The sequence below is a fragment of the Bradysia coprophila genome, chromosome IV, assembly GCF_014529535.1.
Source record: "Bradysia coprophila strain Holo2 chromosome IV, BU_Bcop_v1, whole genome shotgun sequence".
Lineage (NCBI taxonomy): Eukaryota > Metazoa > Arthropoda > Insecta > Diptera > Sciaridae > Bradysia > Bradysia coprophila.
Genome location: NC_050738.1, coordinates 11,648,312 through 11,665,483, shown reverse-complemented (window position 1 = coordinate 11,665,483; position 17,172 = coordinate 11,648,312). Strand labels below are relative to the sequence as shown.

General features: G+C 33.0%; 1 protein-coding gene across 2 annotated transcripts in view; it reads left to right on the top strand.

Moving 5' to 3' along the window:
* Positions 1-16,102, top strand: part of LOC119066258 (excitatory amino acid transporter 1) — a 29,597-nt gene extending 13,495 nt beyond the window's left edge. For both annotated transcript variants that reach the window (XM_037168609.1, XM_037168610.1), the window contains exons 2-11: positions 1,311-1,530; positions 1,598-1,693; positions 1,753-1,935; positions 13,077-13,162; positions 13,221-13,404; positions 13,467-13,700; positions 13,763-13,954; positions 14,169-14,303; positions 14,372-14,471; positions 15,301-16,102. In XM_037168609.1, coding sequence (XP_037024504.1) covers positions 1,358-1,530; positions 1,598-1,693; positions 1,753-1,935; positions 13,077-13,162; positions 13,221-13,404; positions 13,467-13,700; positions 13,763-13,954; positions 14,169-14,303; positions 14,372-14,471; positions 15,301-15,354 — 1,437 coding nt within the window. In that variant the 5' untranslated portion in view covers positions 1,311-1,357 and the 3' untranslated portion in view covers positions 15,355-16,102. The remainder of the gene's footprint in view (positions 1-1,310; positions 1,531-1,597; positions 1,694-1,752; positions 1,936-13,076; positions 13,163-13,220; positions 13,405-13,466; positions 13,701-13,762; positions 13,955-14,168; positions 14,304-14,371; positions 14,472-15,300) is intronic.
* The last annotated feature ends 1,070 nt before the right edge of the window (positions 16,103-17,172 follow it).

Sequence of the window (17,172 nt, the reverse complement as noted above, 5' to 3'; positions counted from 1 at the left end):
CGGCAGAGTAAAATTTACTCCATCGTGTTAGATCTCAGCTCAGATGTTAAATCTTTAGATGTTTTATAACATAGTCGCAATTTTTTACGATGGAAATTTACCACGAAATTTAATGAAGTGTAATGTATAAACAAGCGAAAATATAAACAAACGAACCCGTTTTTGGTGTTCGTTACATCACTGTGTAATCAATCAAGTCATGGCGATTCGCACTGTATTTAAAATATGAATTGTACCTTTGTCATATCTTCAGAAAAATATCTTACTGACCACAAAAAATAAATAAATTCGCAGCCGTTAAACAGTTTCTATTACACAAGATAAATAACATCCATGACAGGATGAGGCATTAGACATCAGATTTATAATTCCACTTAATCTTTTTATTACATCTATATACAACATATATATAAGAATGATGGTGATTTTTTTATAAATAAAAATCATGAGCCGCTGGTTCTATTGAACAAAGAAGATTAATACAAAGTATCAGAGAATAGCAGAATTTTTTTTATTCCTAATAATAGCCCCTGGCAAAGCAGCTCAATTTGGTGAGAGGTAGTAACTTTTTATACGGCTCGGTAGTGCTAATAAGTCGCATTATCTCATATATACATCCGAATACCGAAGCAATTGCCAGCACAAAAAGCTTTTTTATTTAGAAAAAAAATTGAACGAACAATGAACGGTGAAGTTAATGAGCTTTACGAAAAATTATTGTTGTATTCATAAAGTGTATCAGTGGGGATTGTAAGAAAAGAAAAATGATGAAATGCTCGGAAATGATTTTGCGACGGACACTTAAGAAACACTTATTTTGTACACGGTATGCATTGATTCTCATTTTCTACGGAAAATGTGTTTTACTTTTGAATTTCATTTCGAAAACGATAAAATAGAAATTAAATTTTTTCCTCTTTTTTTCGGGCAAATGTATTTCAATGGAAGTTTTGGCTACAGCGAATTGAGTGTGAGGGGAATATGAATTCTAACAAAAGTAGTCAAGAGACATGCGACACAATCCTTCTGTTTTTATTTCTAACTAAAAACATAAATGCTTAGTAAATCTGTTACTTCATTTGTTGAAAATATTTCTGATAATTTGAATGAAATCCTATTACGTCATCATAATTAACATGACGATTATGAGAGAGAGAGAGAGAGAGAACACTGTACTAGCCACAGAGATAAGTCTGTTTTGTGTTTGTGTTGATGATACAATCATAATAGTAGAGCGCTACAGTAATATCAAAACAAATTTTTGCAATTTCGTGAACGGTATATTTTATCGTAAATTTTCTTTTCAACAGACCAAACAAGCCGCCAACTTTCATCCATATCCATTCCCTTTTGAAAGATGCCAGTAAATTCAAAATGGAGATCATTTTTCAAAGAAAATCTGTTAACAATTCTCACGATTGTGGGTGTATTTGGTGGCACATGCATCGGTCTAATCATGAAAGAATGCACGTCGCCATGGTCACAACGCGAAATTATGTATATATCATATCCAGGTGAATTGTTTTTAAGGTAAGTTCCGTATTCATTTTAGTGTTTATCCGAATGCTAACCGACAGAAAACCACTAAACATTACAGGATGCTTAAGTGTCTGATAGTACCGTTACTCGTATCATCTATAACTAGTGCGATAGGTTCATTAGATCTAAGTATGTCTGGAAAAATTGCTACAAGGTACTAGTAACTTTGCTCTACTTTTTGAGCATTGTCAGTTCATTCTTGTATATTCACAGATCGATAGTTTATTACGTAACAACAACAGTTTCGGCTGTCATTCTTGGCATTATCCTAGTGTCGACGGTACGACCTGGAGTTGTGAGCCAAATAGATGCAGCGGACGCGGTAAAGTCATCGAACTCATCTAAGCCAATGACGAGACAAGTTCTTACTGCCGACACGTTACTTGATTTGATAAGGTTAGTAAATGCCATAATTTGATAAATGAAAAAAAAAACTTTTGTTGATTGATGATACGTTTACACTTACATGCTTTGGAAGCTCTCTGTTGATATAAGATGGAGCTTTGCACTGCATATATGTGTACATGTGTGTAGTACAAACGTTTCTTTTTATCTAATGGTCTTAGAAGACCAAAATTAAAACGAAATTGAATTACTTTTGTATCGCTGTGGAGGGTATATAAGTAAAAGTAATCCAATTTTATTTTCTTTCAATATCACTTGTTCCACGCACTTCAGACAATCTTAGAGGTGGTTTATATTATATAAAAGAAGAAAGAAGCATTTAGGCTTATGGTATTAGGTCGATTTATATCTGTCGCAATACTTTCCGACAACTTGACAATGAACTAAAAAAGAACGCGAAAATGGAATTACACCCATAGAATCATAAGATCCGACAATTCCATGTTATTCATTTCACATGCGATATCATACATTCACATAAGTATTGCATGTGTATCGTTATGTTGTACGTGTTGTTCTTATGTGGTAAAGGCGTGGGGAATAAGTGACATGAATTGGATTGCAATTGCCCGATCTTAGAAAATCTACTAATGTTTTGGAGTAGTGTTTACCTTACATTTCGCAGATAAAAAAAGCATCACTAAGTGGGTTACCCTTTTAAATAGACATACAAAAAAATCCTTTTCGTACATTTTCATATGTTAATATAGAGTGTTCCATTTCGGAGATGGTTCAAGTTTGTCCCACGGCATCTTCATATAAAAAATATCGAAAGTGAACACGTAACTCATTTTTTGTATGATGTCCCACGGCATAAAAGTGAACTATATCCGAAATGGAACGCCCTATATAATTGATCCCACAAAAACCTCAAAAGAGGAAGAGGTGACGCTAGTACTGTAAAAGTTAAACTTCTAAAACATTTGATATCATTTTTGGTGACGCATTTTGCGCCTCAACGGAATCAATTTTGACAAAGAAAATTTGCTCACAAAGTGGCAGATGATTATTGTCGTATGAGGGGTTTCCTCAGTATCTGCCACTTGTGACGCATTTTTTTTTTGTTTGAACATAATTTTGTTTTGATTCGGTTCAGTACGGAAAAGTTAAAATATGCGCCTATATAAAGGTTCCTTAGTTCTACCATTGGTTGTTCTTTTTTCTTTTTCAGGGAAGTCAAACTAGCGTCACGAAGCTCCGCTATCGCTTCGAAAAACCCAATCTACGGCATTCTTGCGTATGACCTACTGTCATAAGAACTTTCATGATGTCTGATCATATCATCTGATACGACTTATTCGTATCGTCATGAAATTCAGTATGATTTGACATAAGCTGATGACGCAATAACAGCGTAAATTATCTACATGAAAAATGACTATAGTGGATTTCATGCGTAGTAGCTCAAGTCTGAACATATCGACTGATTAACTGTTTATGCGCATCATCATGAAATTCAGTATGCTTTGGCATAAGCTAATGACGCATAATAGGCGTGAATTTTCTCCATTAAAAAATGACCGATATACAATTTCATGATCACGTCTGAACATATCGACTGATTGACTGTTTATGTGTATCATCATGAAATTGAGTATACTTTGACATAAGCTGATGACGCAATATCGACGTGAATTCTTTATGAAAAATGACAGATCTTCGTTAACTGTGCCACATTTGAATATGGAAGCATATTTTGTATACCAAAAAAAAAGGTTGACCTACAAATTACAGATGTGTTCGGAAGAATTGTTGCAAAAAAAACTAAATAAATTAACTTATTTTTACATAACAATGCTAATGTGGGTCATTAATTTGAAAATTAAATTCCTAAAACAAATTATCTGTGTACGAGGTGCCCCGCTAATGGATTAGTTTAATTTAATTTTATCTTTATGCATTAATAAATCAACAACGAAAAGTACTCAACAGAATAAAGTCTTAGAAAAGTATCAACCTTGATGTGACAGGCTCTGATATACGGATTAATGTAATACCGTTTTTCAATGCCTCGGTGCGTTTGGATGGTGTGTTTTATTTTTATTTAAACTCGTGGAAGTTCTCTGTACTCTGTTACATTATCATCCAATTCGATTGTGAGTGGAATGAATCGGGGTGTTCAAAAATCAATGTAACACCAAATTGAATTTATTGTTTTCGCATAAATTATCCCCTGATTTTTTCTTCTGTTCAATTTACTCTCCTATTTTCCCTTTTAGTGTGACGTCTATTATTTACACAACTTTTGCAAATTTAATTAAATTGCCTTTTAAACGAAATAATAACCTAATAACAGAAAACATCCAAACAATTCCCTTTTTCCCATCATCAAACATCGTTTAAAGCTTTTTCCACTCTCTCTCTCTATTTCATTTATGTTATGTCCTATTGTGTAGACTAAATACTAAATACTCTAGCCTATACAATATAATGTGTGTTTTGTACTTAAGTGTGTAGCATTAAATGCAAGAGAATTTTTAAATTGCTTTTTAAAAGCTTAGTGTGTTTTCATGCTGAATTTGATGGCATATTTATAACGTTCACGTTCACGTCGTCATCAGTAAACAATTTTTTTTTCTCGTTGAAAAAAAAATTAACTCGAAAATGATCTTAAGGCATTTTAAAGAAAAGGTCTGAATTGAATACTAAAATATGGTAAGATGGGAACATTCTATAATTTGATTTATGCTAAACAATTTTGTTTAAACACACAGTCAATAGCCCACATAGTCTGTGAGAAACAAATCAAATTGATTGCGAAAAATATTTCGACAATTGAACATCGATTCCGTGTATAATATTCAATTTTTCTATCATTATGATGATGCTCATTTATCTATACATACAGTAAATAATTCATATACTGACTGTCGAGTGTCGAGTGACAAATATTTTACGCTTTGAGGATGAATTTAATCCGCGTCTCAAATAAAATTTTTTGTAACGTCAGCAAAAATCCATAGAAAACGTTTTGTGTATGTACTACGGTTTTTAAATATGAATTATGTCTATAGGCTACATCGTCAACCTTAAAAAACCTGAGAACTTTGTTTACCATTACATGAATCGGGTCAAGAGTTCGTATTTGAATTCTCTCGGTGGGAATGCTTTATCTGTAACCCCCCAGCTAGACTATGTATACACACGATTAAAGTTGCATGCGTTTGTTCGCGAACAATTTTATTGAGTAGGTCACTGATAACACTAGAAAATTGAAGATCCTCATGTAATGTATTACTCGTGAAGACATTAGACTGAGTCTCAGAAAGTGTTGAAGTAAAACAATAAGGCGAACCAGCATATGTTACGAGTGAGATTATACAAAATCTTTTACATCATTAGTTTGACCTTGTTATTTTGCTATTCGCCTAGTCGGTTGGCCTGTAGAGGCGCCACATTTTTTTATAGTACTTCATTCTTACTGGACTATTTTTTTGTGAAACAACTTCACATTGATTCATTCCTATGAAATGTCACAGCAGTGAAGTTGGTTCACATGAAAATAAGCGCAGTGACAGCAGTAATTTTATGACAGAATGTACCAAAATATGGGAAAACTCTATTACATTTCTTCTTAGTTTCTAAACATCATTCTCAAATATATATGGTCTAACTATCAGATCTCATGGCTTCACTTTGTCATTGTTGTCAATAGCAAATGTTATAGCCATTGAATCATTGTTTGCCTTTGGTACTTCAACAACAAGAAAGACGAAACTATTCAACTTTCAACTGTGTACCTCTATCGGTCATATCTCTTTTGTCTTGTCAGAAATTACTAACATCAACATTTTATTCTTATCGCGGTTAACAAGTGTCTTAATTGGATTATTAAATTGCATGGAAAATTAGTGCGAATGATGCACACTCTTTTTGATTGCACACTGCAAAGCAATTATATTTTGCATAAATGTAGCCGCTAAATAAATGCGAATATAAATTCTCGTTCTAATAATTTAGCGTTGAAAATTTGTTTTGTTTTGAAAAGTACACAATGAGATGAAAGTGTTAATTGGAACGTTTATAATTCATTATGCTTGGTGTTTGATTTATTTATATTCGGAGTATAGTATAGATATGGGATCGTCAACGGTGTTTATCTGCTTTTTAATTTCTTCCTCTGTTTCCTGAAATCTATAGTCCTTGAAATTGTCTTCATCTTTTGCTTTGATGTCCTTTATGGACAGTCTCTAAATTAAAAGCTAAATTTTTGCGACGACCGAATTGGCTGATAGGAACATTTTCTATTAATTTTTTCCATGAACACATACATTTTCTATTCATGTTAGAAATACTTTTTTAGTATTTTGCGTGATTACTAATTTTTAGAGAGCTTTTCAATTGTTAATTGTTTACCAAGTGGAGAACATTTCGCTCTGGCCACAAACATTCACTCTTCATCCGTGCGTGGCGTGAATAACCGTTCTTATCCACGAAACAAACACATCAATTTGTTTCACCATTATAAAAACCAAAACAAAGTGACAGTTGCAAAGAGAAAAAACTCTTGTTCACCCCATGACAAGAAGTGAGAAAATATAAATTTTCTAACCCCGGAGAAAGCGTCAACGAAACGCCATCTTCTCACCGCTTTTGTGTGGAGAACATAAGGTTGTTCATACCGCACGGATGAAAGATGGTTTAGGTTCAGGATTTATCTATTTATATGTACTTATTCTAACTTGTTCACCTCTAATCGTTCTACATTTTTGCTTTTATACGTGATGTCGTTTTATAATGTTAAGAGTCGACCGTATTATTTTGCTATTTTCAAAAGTTTTGGTCCACTTTTTTGTCGATCTTGTCATTAACTTTTTTATATTTGCAGTTTTTTCGAATTTATTATTTGCATACAAACCGGTACACTCTTAAGCAGTTTTGTGGGGACATTTTTTTGCCTTAGAAAGTTACTTTGGGTCATTTAACATTCAAAGAACACAAAACATATACAATAACAATGTGTTATATAGTGCAATCATATGCTATCGACATGATGACAAAAGTATACATCAAGTTCTGACTAATAAGCAAAGTAAATTTTTTTGGGTACTTCATTCTTAGAATACAGTTTTCTGATGAAATAACGTGACTCTGGTAATATATTTATTAATTGTCGTAGCAGTGAAGTTGGTGCACAAAAAAAATGAAGCGATGACAAAAGGGATCATTCATAAAATACTTACCGCTTTTTCAGTGCTGTCATCAAAATTGAACCCTAAATAACTCGAGAAGTACGCGCCCTGTGAAGTTAAAACTATGTTCTATTCCCCATTTCGGGTGTATATTAGGAGGATGGAACCTTGTTTTAACTTCGCAGGCCACGTATTTCTTGAGTTATTTAGGATATAATATTGATGACAGCACTGCAAAAACGGTAAGCTATTTATGAATTATCCCTAGCAATTTTATGACTAGAAATATAATAGAATTGCATAAAAAACTATTACATTTGGGCTGTAGATTTTCAAGCGTTTCCCTACAGGAATAAAGTAGAAGATTTCATATCAAACTCTTAAAGTAATCGTAAAGCTGGATGATTATTTCGGGCAAAAACATTTTTTAAATGATGCTATGATGACCAAATTTTTACCACACATAAAGAAACATGTAGATAAAGTTGTCTCTTACATTTTCCTATATTTGGCCATTTTCGAAAATGCCTTAGCCAGAAATAGGTCATTAGGTTTTCCGATTTTTTTTTGCCAAAAGAAGTAATAGAACCGAAAATCATACTTTTGATATGTTTGCCGTTTGTGAAATGTTATATTATTACCAGTGCGTATTCAACGCCCTGGACCATCAATCTGTTACAGACGGCAAGCATATGACCAGTATTATTATCGGGTCTATTACTTCCATCGATCAAAGTATTTTTAATCTGTTGATCACAAATCTTGTACTTCAATTGTTTTAACATACATTTCACTATATAACGGACCATATTACCCAGAGCTTGTCATTATTTCTTTCGTTGTTATCGATAACAAATGAATAGCTGTATGTGACAGGTCTGCCTCTTGTGAATCATTTTTTTTACCTGCAAAGTTAAGCAATTTTTTTTTTATTTTACCCACGATTGTATTCCAGCGCCTCATTTTTCCAGCGCCATGGACCATGGTCCAAATGGTCTCCCTGAAGATGTGTCACTGTTTATTACAATTAATATAACAATGTCTATCCATCAACAGTAAATTGAAATAAATATTTTAATCGAGATTAATTATATGCTTAAATTATTCAAATGAAACTAATCTACATGCCCATTTTTGTACCCATCCCATATCCATATCTATTTAAATCCAGTGTTATCTGGAAATCAATTTAAAATTCATGGTGTGTTCAATGTACATCGTTACACTTGGTTTTGCCAAACAAATTAATCATCGCGAGTAACTTTTACAATTATCATTTTGATCGGTTGCGCTTGTCTTGTTGCACATAAATAATTCATACAATTAATTATTGTGTGAATTACACAGTTTTTAATTAAACGATTTCATTCGTGTTGTTGTTGTTGACAAAAGTGTTGTGGTGATGTTGCAATCACATCAAAAACAATTTGCATTTCATGTTTTTTTCCATCAATCCGTGATCAAAAGAAGTTCTTTTCGGATAAACCATCCTCATCCAGATACCGCTGGTTTTGAACGGTCTAAGTTTTTTTCGGAAAGTTTTCGAAGGCTTTTGAATATTAAACTCGTAAAAAACGTTACGAAATGAACCTCTGCTTTTTATTTCAATTTTGTTTTTTGTCATTCAGATCTGAAAAGCGGATGTCTAAAAAAATAGTTGAAGAATTCATAAATAATTCGATAAAAAATGTATTCAATTCTCATTTAAATATTAAGTTTCGTTATTCAAACATGAGTGGTTACGTACGATCCATCATCTAATAGCAGTATGGCTTTACTATATATTTCCTACTGATGTTTTTGTTGCAATCGCAAGAAGCGACACTTTAACATTACCAATTGAAACAACCAAATTAAACACAAACATTTGCAGAACTGCTTCAACTCTCACTTGATGAAGCAAATTCATTATCTTCGTTGTATTTCACTGGTATTTTCGGTTTTTATACTTGAACAGTAAATTGTAAAAAAAAGTACAATAAGATCTGAGAGACAAGTGTCACACTGGAAATTCTTTTGGAATTTTTATTTTCAATCGCATTCCAATCCAATCCAATCCAATATTGTTGAACAGAAGAAGTGTTCAAATATTTTTTTTTGAAAAAGAATCGAATGTGAAGGAAGAATATGACAATCCAATTTTTCTTACCATACGTAAGCTTAAAACCTCGCTTCAAACCATTTTCCGGGCTATCGAATTCATCAAAAACATTCTTGCTGTATAACATCGTAAATAAAGACATGTCCCATTACATGTTATACAAAAGTAACGAAAAATTGTCTCCATAACGAAACAAGATACATACAATGCCGATGAGGCCATAAAACAAGGTTTCGTATTATGCTGAATGAAAACATCCTCTTTGTTGGCACCCTTTTGCTCTTCTTTTTTTGTTATTCTCACCAATCCAACAAAATACAATTGGTTATGGGTTCATCGTTTTTTTCTGTGTTAACAAAAGTGCTTTAGTAAGGCTAATTTAATTCATAATTTGATTGGGACCGCGTTTTTAATTTAATTTAATTTCACCAATTAGAAATGTTTCTTCGAAAGATTGTTCGCACTGGGACCAGCAGGTATATGATTTTTTGCCAATTTTGTTGAGATGAAATATGAGCGAATAAAAAAAAAACAACAACGAAAAACGCCAACATTAATTAGTGTAATTTTAGAGAAATATTCTAGGAAATTTATTTTAATTGAAAGAGGTAAAATATTACAAAATTTCAGCGGTCATGGAAGAGAATTTAATGAGGCATCAAGTTCACAATTCAGACATTAATTGAAATTGCCATTACCCATATATAACATTAAATTACATTAGTTCTTAACAATTTTGTTACAGTCTGCAATTAAGTGAAAAGGTAACATCAAAAAGGAACGTGAAATGAGATTGTGAGAACTAACAAGATAAAATTCAAATTAACAAAATTATACGAATTGAAGACGTCGAATTAAAGATTTCTTTTGCTCTAATTTTATTTCATATTTTTTCGTGTCATCGAATGAAGTAGATGCTTCGAACTGTTTTTTTTTTATTATTTTCATTTCTGTACATGATTCCCACATATTATCTCATCGCCCTCCTCAGTTTGTTCAATTAGTCCGAAACCGTTTGTATTATGATACAAAGTATAAAGTGCGGAAAACCAAATTTAGCGTATCACTGAATCAATTTAGTGGATACGTATGCGTATACAGTACATCTATCGTTTATCTGGTCATTACATTTGAATCTGTTTATGATATTGTTGTGTTATAAAAAGTTCGTAAGGTGGGTAACACAACTGAACTGAACTAAACTGCTCCGAATGAGGTTAAATATTATTTAAAGTATTCAGTACTGTGTGCTTTGCATATGATACTCGTAAATTAGTTTTTTTATGACTGTGACAAGACGAGAATAGAACATTTTCGGAGCAATAGTGCATGTGGTCAATGTCACATTCGGGCAGAGCTTGTTTTAAGAAATCAAATTCCCCGACGAAGTAGTAAATTCCTTGAAATAATAATACCAGCATTCCGCTTTCAATAGACTTTAGACTGCTGAATTTACAACGGAGCGTGATGAAAAATATGCTTAACAATGAAGAGAAAGAATGAAAAGTTAAATGAAGAAATGTTGTAGCTACGAGCGAGAATAGAATATAATAGAAGCAAAGTTAAGCAAGCATCCTACTCGTACTTATCTTTGAATAATTCATTTATAAACAATGACGAACAGACAATAAAAGATTGACAATAACAACATTCATTCAACGTCCCAATTCAACGACAATAAAGCTAAAAAATGAAGTTTTCTTTCAATTCCTGACAAAACGTAAATAATGAGCTTTAGCACAGCAACAAAGCAAAGTAATAAAAAATATAGTAACGCTCGAAACAGGTCAGATTCAGGCATTCAGGTCATGCCAAATCCATTTAAACATGTCATAGAAAGCTCGGTAATAAAATCAAAGTGCATAGTGACCATAGTAACGTTGTCTACTGTGACAACTATAATCGAAAGTCAGAGATGTTTCCTACAAATCATGCCACATTATATTTAGTAGCGACATTTCTACGAGAGCATGAGCTGAATGTGACCTGTTTTAAACCTTAAACTAATGTAGTGAGTCAGGACACCATATAATTCTGCATTTTTTCCACTGTCTCAAGGTCATGCGATTAGACTCTACTTGACGTAGGCAATACTCTACAACTAAATGCTAGGTGTTTTGGCTCTATATAACGTCGTCTTGTTTAGCAAAGTACATGTTAAAATAAATGAAGTGTGAGTGTTAGATATCAATACCCTATCTAGCAACCAAACTAGGAAAATTAAGGTGGTAAAACTGTACAGTGTATTCTGTCACAGAAAATTTTACACTTTTAAAAATAAATTAAATGAAGTATGAGCAGCGATGTCATTTTTTGTGTTGAAAATATTACGTCTACTCTTACCATTTCGGTGTTCGAAAATGAATAATTTGTGATTGTGACGCGTTTTTTTGTGTGTTGCTCCGTTATTTTGGTGTTCAAAAATGTTTTTTTTTAATTTGTCTTTTTCGTGTGACGTCGATATTGCTTTAAAAAAGAGCGCGGCACGGCAACTCTATTACAAAAAAAAGGCAGCGTCACATTTGTCAAAATAAGGTGGTATTTTGACTGCGTCAAAACGAAATTTGGTTAGATTCTATTGAAATCAGTCGAAAATACTTCGATCAAATTAAGTAGCAGCATCGATCGATTTCTAATGACATATGCTTTCCGTCCTTGAACGTTTAATTACAAATAAAGTTGTGAGATAATGCATCTCATTCCGATTCCGAACCAAAATTTTCAACGAAAAAACATCTTAAAACCAGGAAATCTAAGTTCCAAACTTGAATTTTGAAGGCTGAAAGTTCTGTGGTGGAACAAAAGCAGTCAAATATTTACTAATTTCTGTAACATACATGGAATGAAATCAACCAGTCATATTCGGCTGTTCATATGTTATCGATAACGACGACAAAAATAATGACAGGCTCTGGGTAATGTGGTTCTTTATATAATAAACTGCATGTTAAAAAAATTGAAGTACCAGATTTGAAATCAACAGATTAATAATACTTTGATCGATGGAAGTAATAGACTCGATAATAATACTGGTCATATGCTTGCCGTCTATAACAGGTTAAGAACACTCAACATTCAGTTACTGTATATGTGGTATGTCGACTGTTTGTTTTGTTTGCGAATTGAGGTCGATGGTGACAAAATTAAATTTGAACAAAAAATCGAAAACCTGATAACCAGATGTAATTCGAGTTTATCTATCATTTCCGATATAGAATTGAGAATGAAACCGAATCAAGCAATAAATCGTTCGGGCTCATATTATTCCGCTAGGCTCTACTTCATTCGTTTCAATGTTTTTTTTTTTACTTTAAAAAAAAATTCTGTGCAAGAAATGTGTGTTCAAAATTCTGGTTGAAATAAAACGTGGAATTTCGTCTACTAATACGAACACAATCTGTTTCCATGATTATTTTTCTATTTTCTTTTCTATACCACCTGTTGTTACATGTTCATGATGCTGCCGAAGCAGCAGACGTTTGTAGTTGTTATTTTTCATGAAATAAAATTTAATTAATTGCGCTCGAAATATAATTGCGCCATATTTATTCGAAAATGATTGTATGACGAGCTCGTTATATAGCTTCTAAGAGGACAAGATCGACAATTATTCTCCGGGGGAGCTGCGGGAATGGACTAAGAGAACCTTTTAGACCTTTATTTTAACATTTTCGTAATTTTCTTGGTCCATTCTCGCAGCTCCCGGGAGGTTCAGAGCACCTACAACAACATCAATTTCATTTTAGAATGCACCTGACCCTGGAAAAGTGTTTCAGCTCGTTTAATTTTTCAACAACCTTCTTCCACAGAATTCCTTTCTCAAAATTTTCGAATGAACAAAATAAAATTGAAAACTCTTGGCATTATTCATTTCATTTGTACGTTTTCATTATTTCCAGAAATTTGTTTCCACCCAACATTATCGAAGCAACAATATACCAAGATAGAACCAAGCTAGTACCACATGACCCACCAAACGATACACGTAAGTTGAAAAAATGATACGAGTTCCACGTAAAAATGTTAATAATTTATGATAACAGTGCCACTGAATCAGTGGAAAATTACCCCCGACTCAAGCAAAGGTACAAATGTATTGGGTATCGTTATGTTCAGTGTCGTCTTTGGCGCTACCATTGGAAAGATGCGAGCGAAGGGAAAACCTTTGTTGGATTTCTTTGTTTCTCTTAGTGAAGCTATGATGATCATCACTTCTTGGGTAATCTGGTAAGCTAGTGAAACGCATTGAATCGACAGTAGATTTTGATCATACCGAATCTGGTATTAAGGTTATCGCCAGTGGGTGTGTTCTTCTTGGTTTTGTCGAAAGTACTGGAAATTGTTAGCTTCACTGAAATGGTCGGGCAACTCGGAATGTACTTCATCACCGTCATGCTCGGTCTACTTATCCACGGACTCGGAACGATACCTTTATTATTCTTTTTAGTTGTTAGACGGTTACCGTATCGAGATATTTCAAAAATGGGACAAGTTTTGGCCACCGCTTTCGGTACAGGATCAAGGTGACATTTTTGTGAATTTTCATACAGAATGAAGAGACCAACTTCAACGTTTTATCGTGCAGTTCAGCAACAATGCCAATTACGATCCAAAGTTTGGACAATATGGGACTGGATCCTCGTGTAACACGATTTGTGATTCCGGTAGGTGCAACGATCAACATGGATGGCACGGCACTGTACGAAGCCGTAGCTGCACTATTCATAGCGCAATTGAGAGGAATTTCGTTATCATTTGGACATATCGTTGCCGTAAGGTAATTAAAACATAAAATCGGTTCTTGCTTATATATATCTGCTGTGTTAGATCAAAACGTATGTCGAAAGCACGGAGCTCTCAAGTTTCGTTGGATTGTCCATGAAAAGTTCCGAGCTTTTACCGCACGTTGTTTTGATTTAAGAACGGTAGAAATGTCCTATGTTATGAGGAAAGTCCATAATTTCAAAGAAAAAAAAAATATTTCCATTCAGTGTTACTGCTACTGCGGCTAGTATCGGTGCTGCTGGAATACCACAAGCAGGACTTGTGACAATGGTCATGGTATTGGATACTGTCGGTTTACCAGCTGAAGATGTGACGATCATCATTGCTGTCGATTGGCTTTTGTGAGTCCAATGAAATTTTTAGCCCACAAACTTAAACTGAAATTGAATTCCTTTAATCAAAAAAATAGGGACAGATTTAGAACTACAATCAATGTTATGTGTGACTCAATAGGAGCGATTTTAGTCAACCATCTATCGAGAGGAGATTTGCGATCAGATTTCGACAATGTAAGTGTTTGTTGAGTTGGTGTTGTAGTACAGTCATGAACACCTACAAGTTCCACCGTATTATAAATTTCGTATTTTTGTTTCTTACATTGTTCTTTCATGTGATTCACATATTTTCAGGGCATATTATTCGGAATTTCATTTCTAAAAAATTCTATCAAAATTTGAAGTCTGAAAGTTCCTAAATTTTAGAACTTTTGGAATTCATAAAAATTGTACAATTGTTAAAAGTTTCCTATGTGCAGAATAGCACCAGCTGAATATCACCAGCTGGATCTAATAACACACACTTATTGTATGATAAACAATCAAAACACATTCTTAACAATGAGTTTACTTCATTCATTCGTGTATGTGCGCGCATAGATGACGTTAACGGAGAAATGCACTGTGTGTAGGTTGTCTTTGAATTGTTTACAATACAAAGTGTTTTTGTTTGTACACCAGCTGGTGATATTCAGCTGGTGCTTATTCTGCACATAGGAAATTTTTAGCAATCGTAGATTTAAGAATTTGAAATAGTTTTAAAAAATTAATTCAGAAATACCAATACTATATCTTGCAAACAAACTACTTTCATTAAGTCAGTCGGTCAAAATGTAGAAGTGTTTGTAGAATACAAAGAAATAAGGTGTGAATTTGACACATATAGCTGAGAGTTTGTTTGCTAGATAGAGTATTGTTAAATACCCTTAAAAAATCTCGCAAATTCTTAAAAATTCCAAATAAAGAGCCCTGCATACAACAGATTGATAACACGACGTTACTTTTAGGTGTTAATCATTTTCAATTAGAAATAAAAATCTAAATTTTCTCTTAATCAATTTAGGGTGACCCACACGAGCTGCAGGAACTGAAGTCTGGAAGCAATGATAAAGATTAAATTGAATGTTTTTTCTGTTGTTGGTTTTTAATTCAAATAAGCTTTATACATTATGAATGCATTTTCTTTTTGTAAAAAAAAAACATATTCTTTAGAGAAGTCCACCGAGAGAGCTTCTTGTAAATATATACTTAATAGTATAAGTACAAAAAATTTAACTACTTCTGAAAGTGTTCAATGTAAATTTAAAACAAAAGAAAAAATTATACTCAAAAATTTTGAAGATGAAAAGATGAGAAAATCAAAAAGAGAGAAAAAAAATAAAATTAAAATTAAATCGAAATAGACGTTAGACAACATTTTAATGTATAGAACAGAAATCATTTAAAAAGAAATCCATTGGACATTTAAAATTAAAAATTTAAAGAAAAAAGAAATGTTAGTCAATGTCATACCTAATAGCTCCGGTCGTTACCCAAATCTTTTCCATTAGAAAATCCACCCAATAATTTACTGGAATTTACATTGAAAAATATTCTTGTTGTAAAACTGAACGTTTCAATAATCTAATGACAAAAAATCGTCTGAATTTTACATACCAAGACTTGGTGACCATGTATAACAAAAAATATTGCAAAAATACCTGAACCTTTGATCGAAATTGAATTGAAATCCTAGAGGGTGTTCGGTATGACAGCAAAAATGTGTCCAGTTCGTTAGGAAAATTGTGAGTAAATGCTAGTAAATGTTTCTAATTAAATTTAAGCTAAAAAAACATTATTTTGAAACATAAACATTATAAAATGCACTAAATTGTTCACCATTAAATTTCCATTGAAAACGATAATTTTTACTCTACGTGATGGGCTTTGAAATCTGACACCTTTACGAAGAGGCTGTAACATTGAATCTGCTGAAGTTTAAGATATAATGGATTTACTGTGAAGTTTTGGACCGATAATAAATTACGTAACACTAAAATCTCTATTTTTAAGATCTGACTCCTCATTAGTTATTCATTTATGAGTTATTCATTCTGTTACAGAATTTCTGTATAATAATTTATGAAATTTTTTAGTAATTCGTCGTCCCTATATATGGTGAGCGTAATGTTCTATGTGAAAACATAAAAATCTCCTTTTTTTTAGTATTCACTGAATTTGATTTACAAGCAAATAGTGCTTATTGGTCCGTCATCTTTTTTTGTTTTCCGTCTTTTTCACACAAGTGTCTCAAAGGCTCAACTTCCTTAGGACAATTAACAATGTAACCTTTTAGTCTGAGCTGTACAAGGATGGATTTTTTTAAAGTTTTATGAGTAAATTGCTAAGACCTTGCACGGTCTTTCACAGATGTTATGTACATTTTCCTTCTTTTATTTTGAGCAGATTGAATTTCAATTGTCGAAAACCAGACTTGATCAATTTATTTTGCTTAACCCGGTACTCTCATCATTAGGTCTACTACAGTCGAAGACACCGATTTTACAGTATTTTGCAGGTACTGTCTGCTATTGGTGCCCAACAGAAGGAGACAGTGCGGCAATCGAAAGAAATAGTGCTCCAATAGAATTAAATAGTGCGCCATTGGAAGTACATAGGTGAGACAGAGTTTGCTCGCGTAGTCTCCCCCGTTCGGATATTATGTGAATTCAAATGTTACAACAATGTAAATGGCGACTCTTCGCTCATATGAAATATGAATTTACATTGCCTAATCATAATCACGTAAAGCACGTACGTGATTCCAAATCGACACAAAACATTTTCTTTTGTAGACCTAACTACACTGACCTCAAAATAGTTAGCAATTATGTCTGTTTTTCTTCAATTTCAACTGTTCCATTTCTCACACCATGTTACACTTAACTCAGTTTAC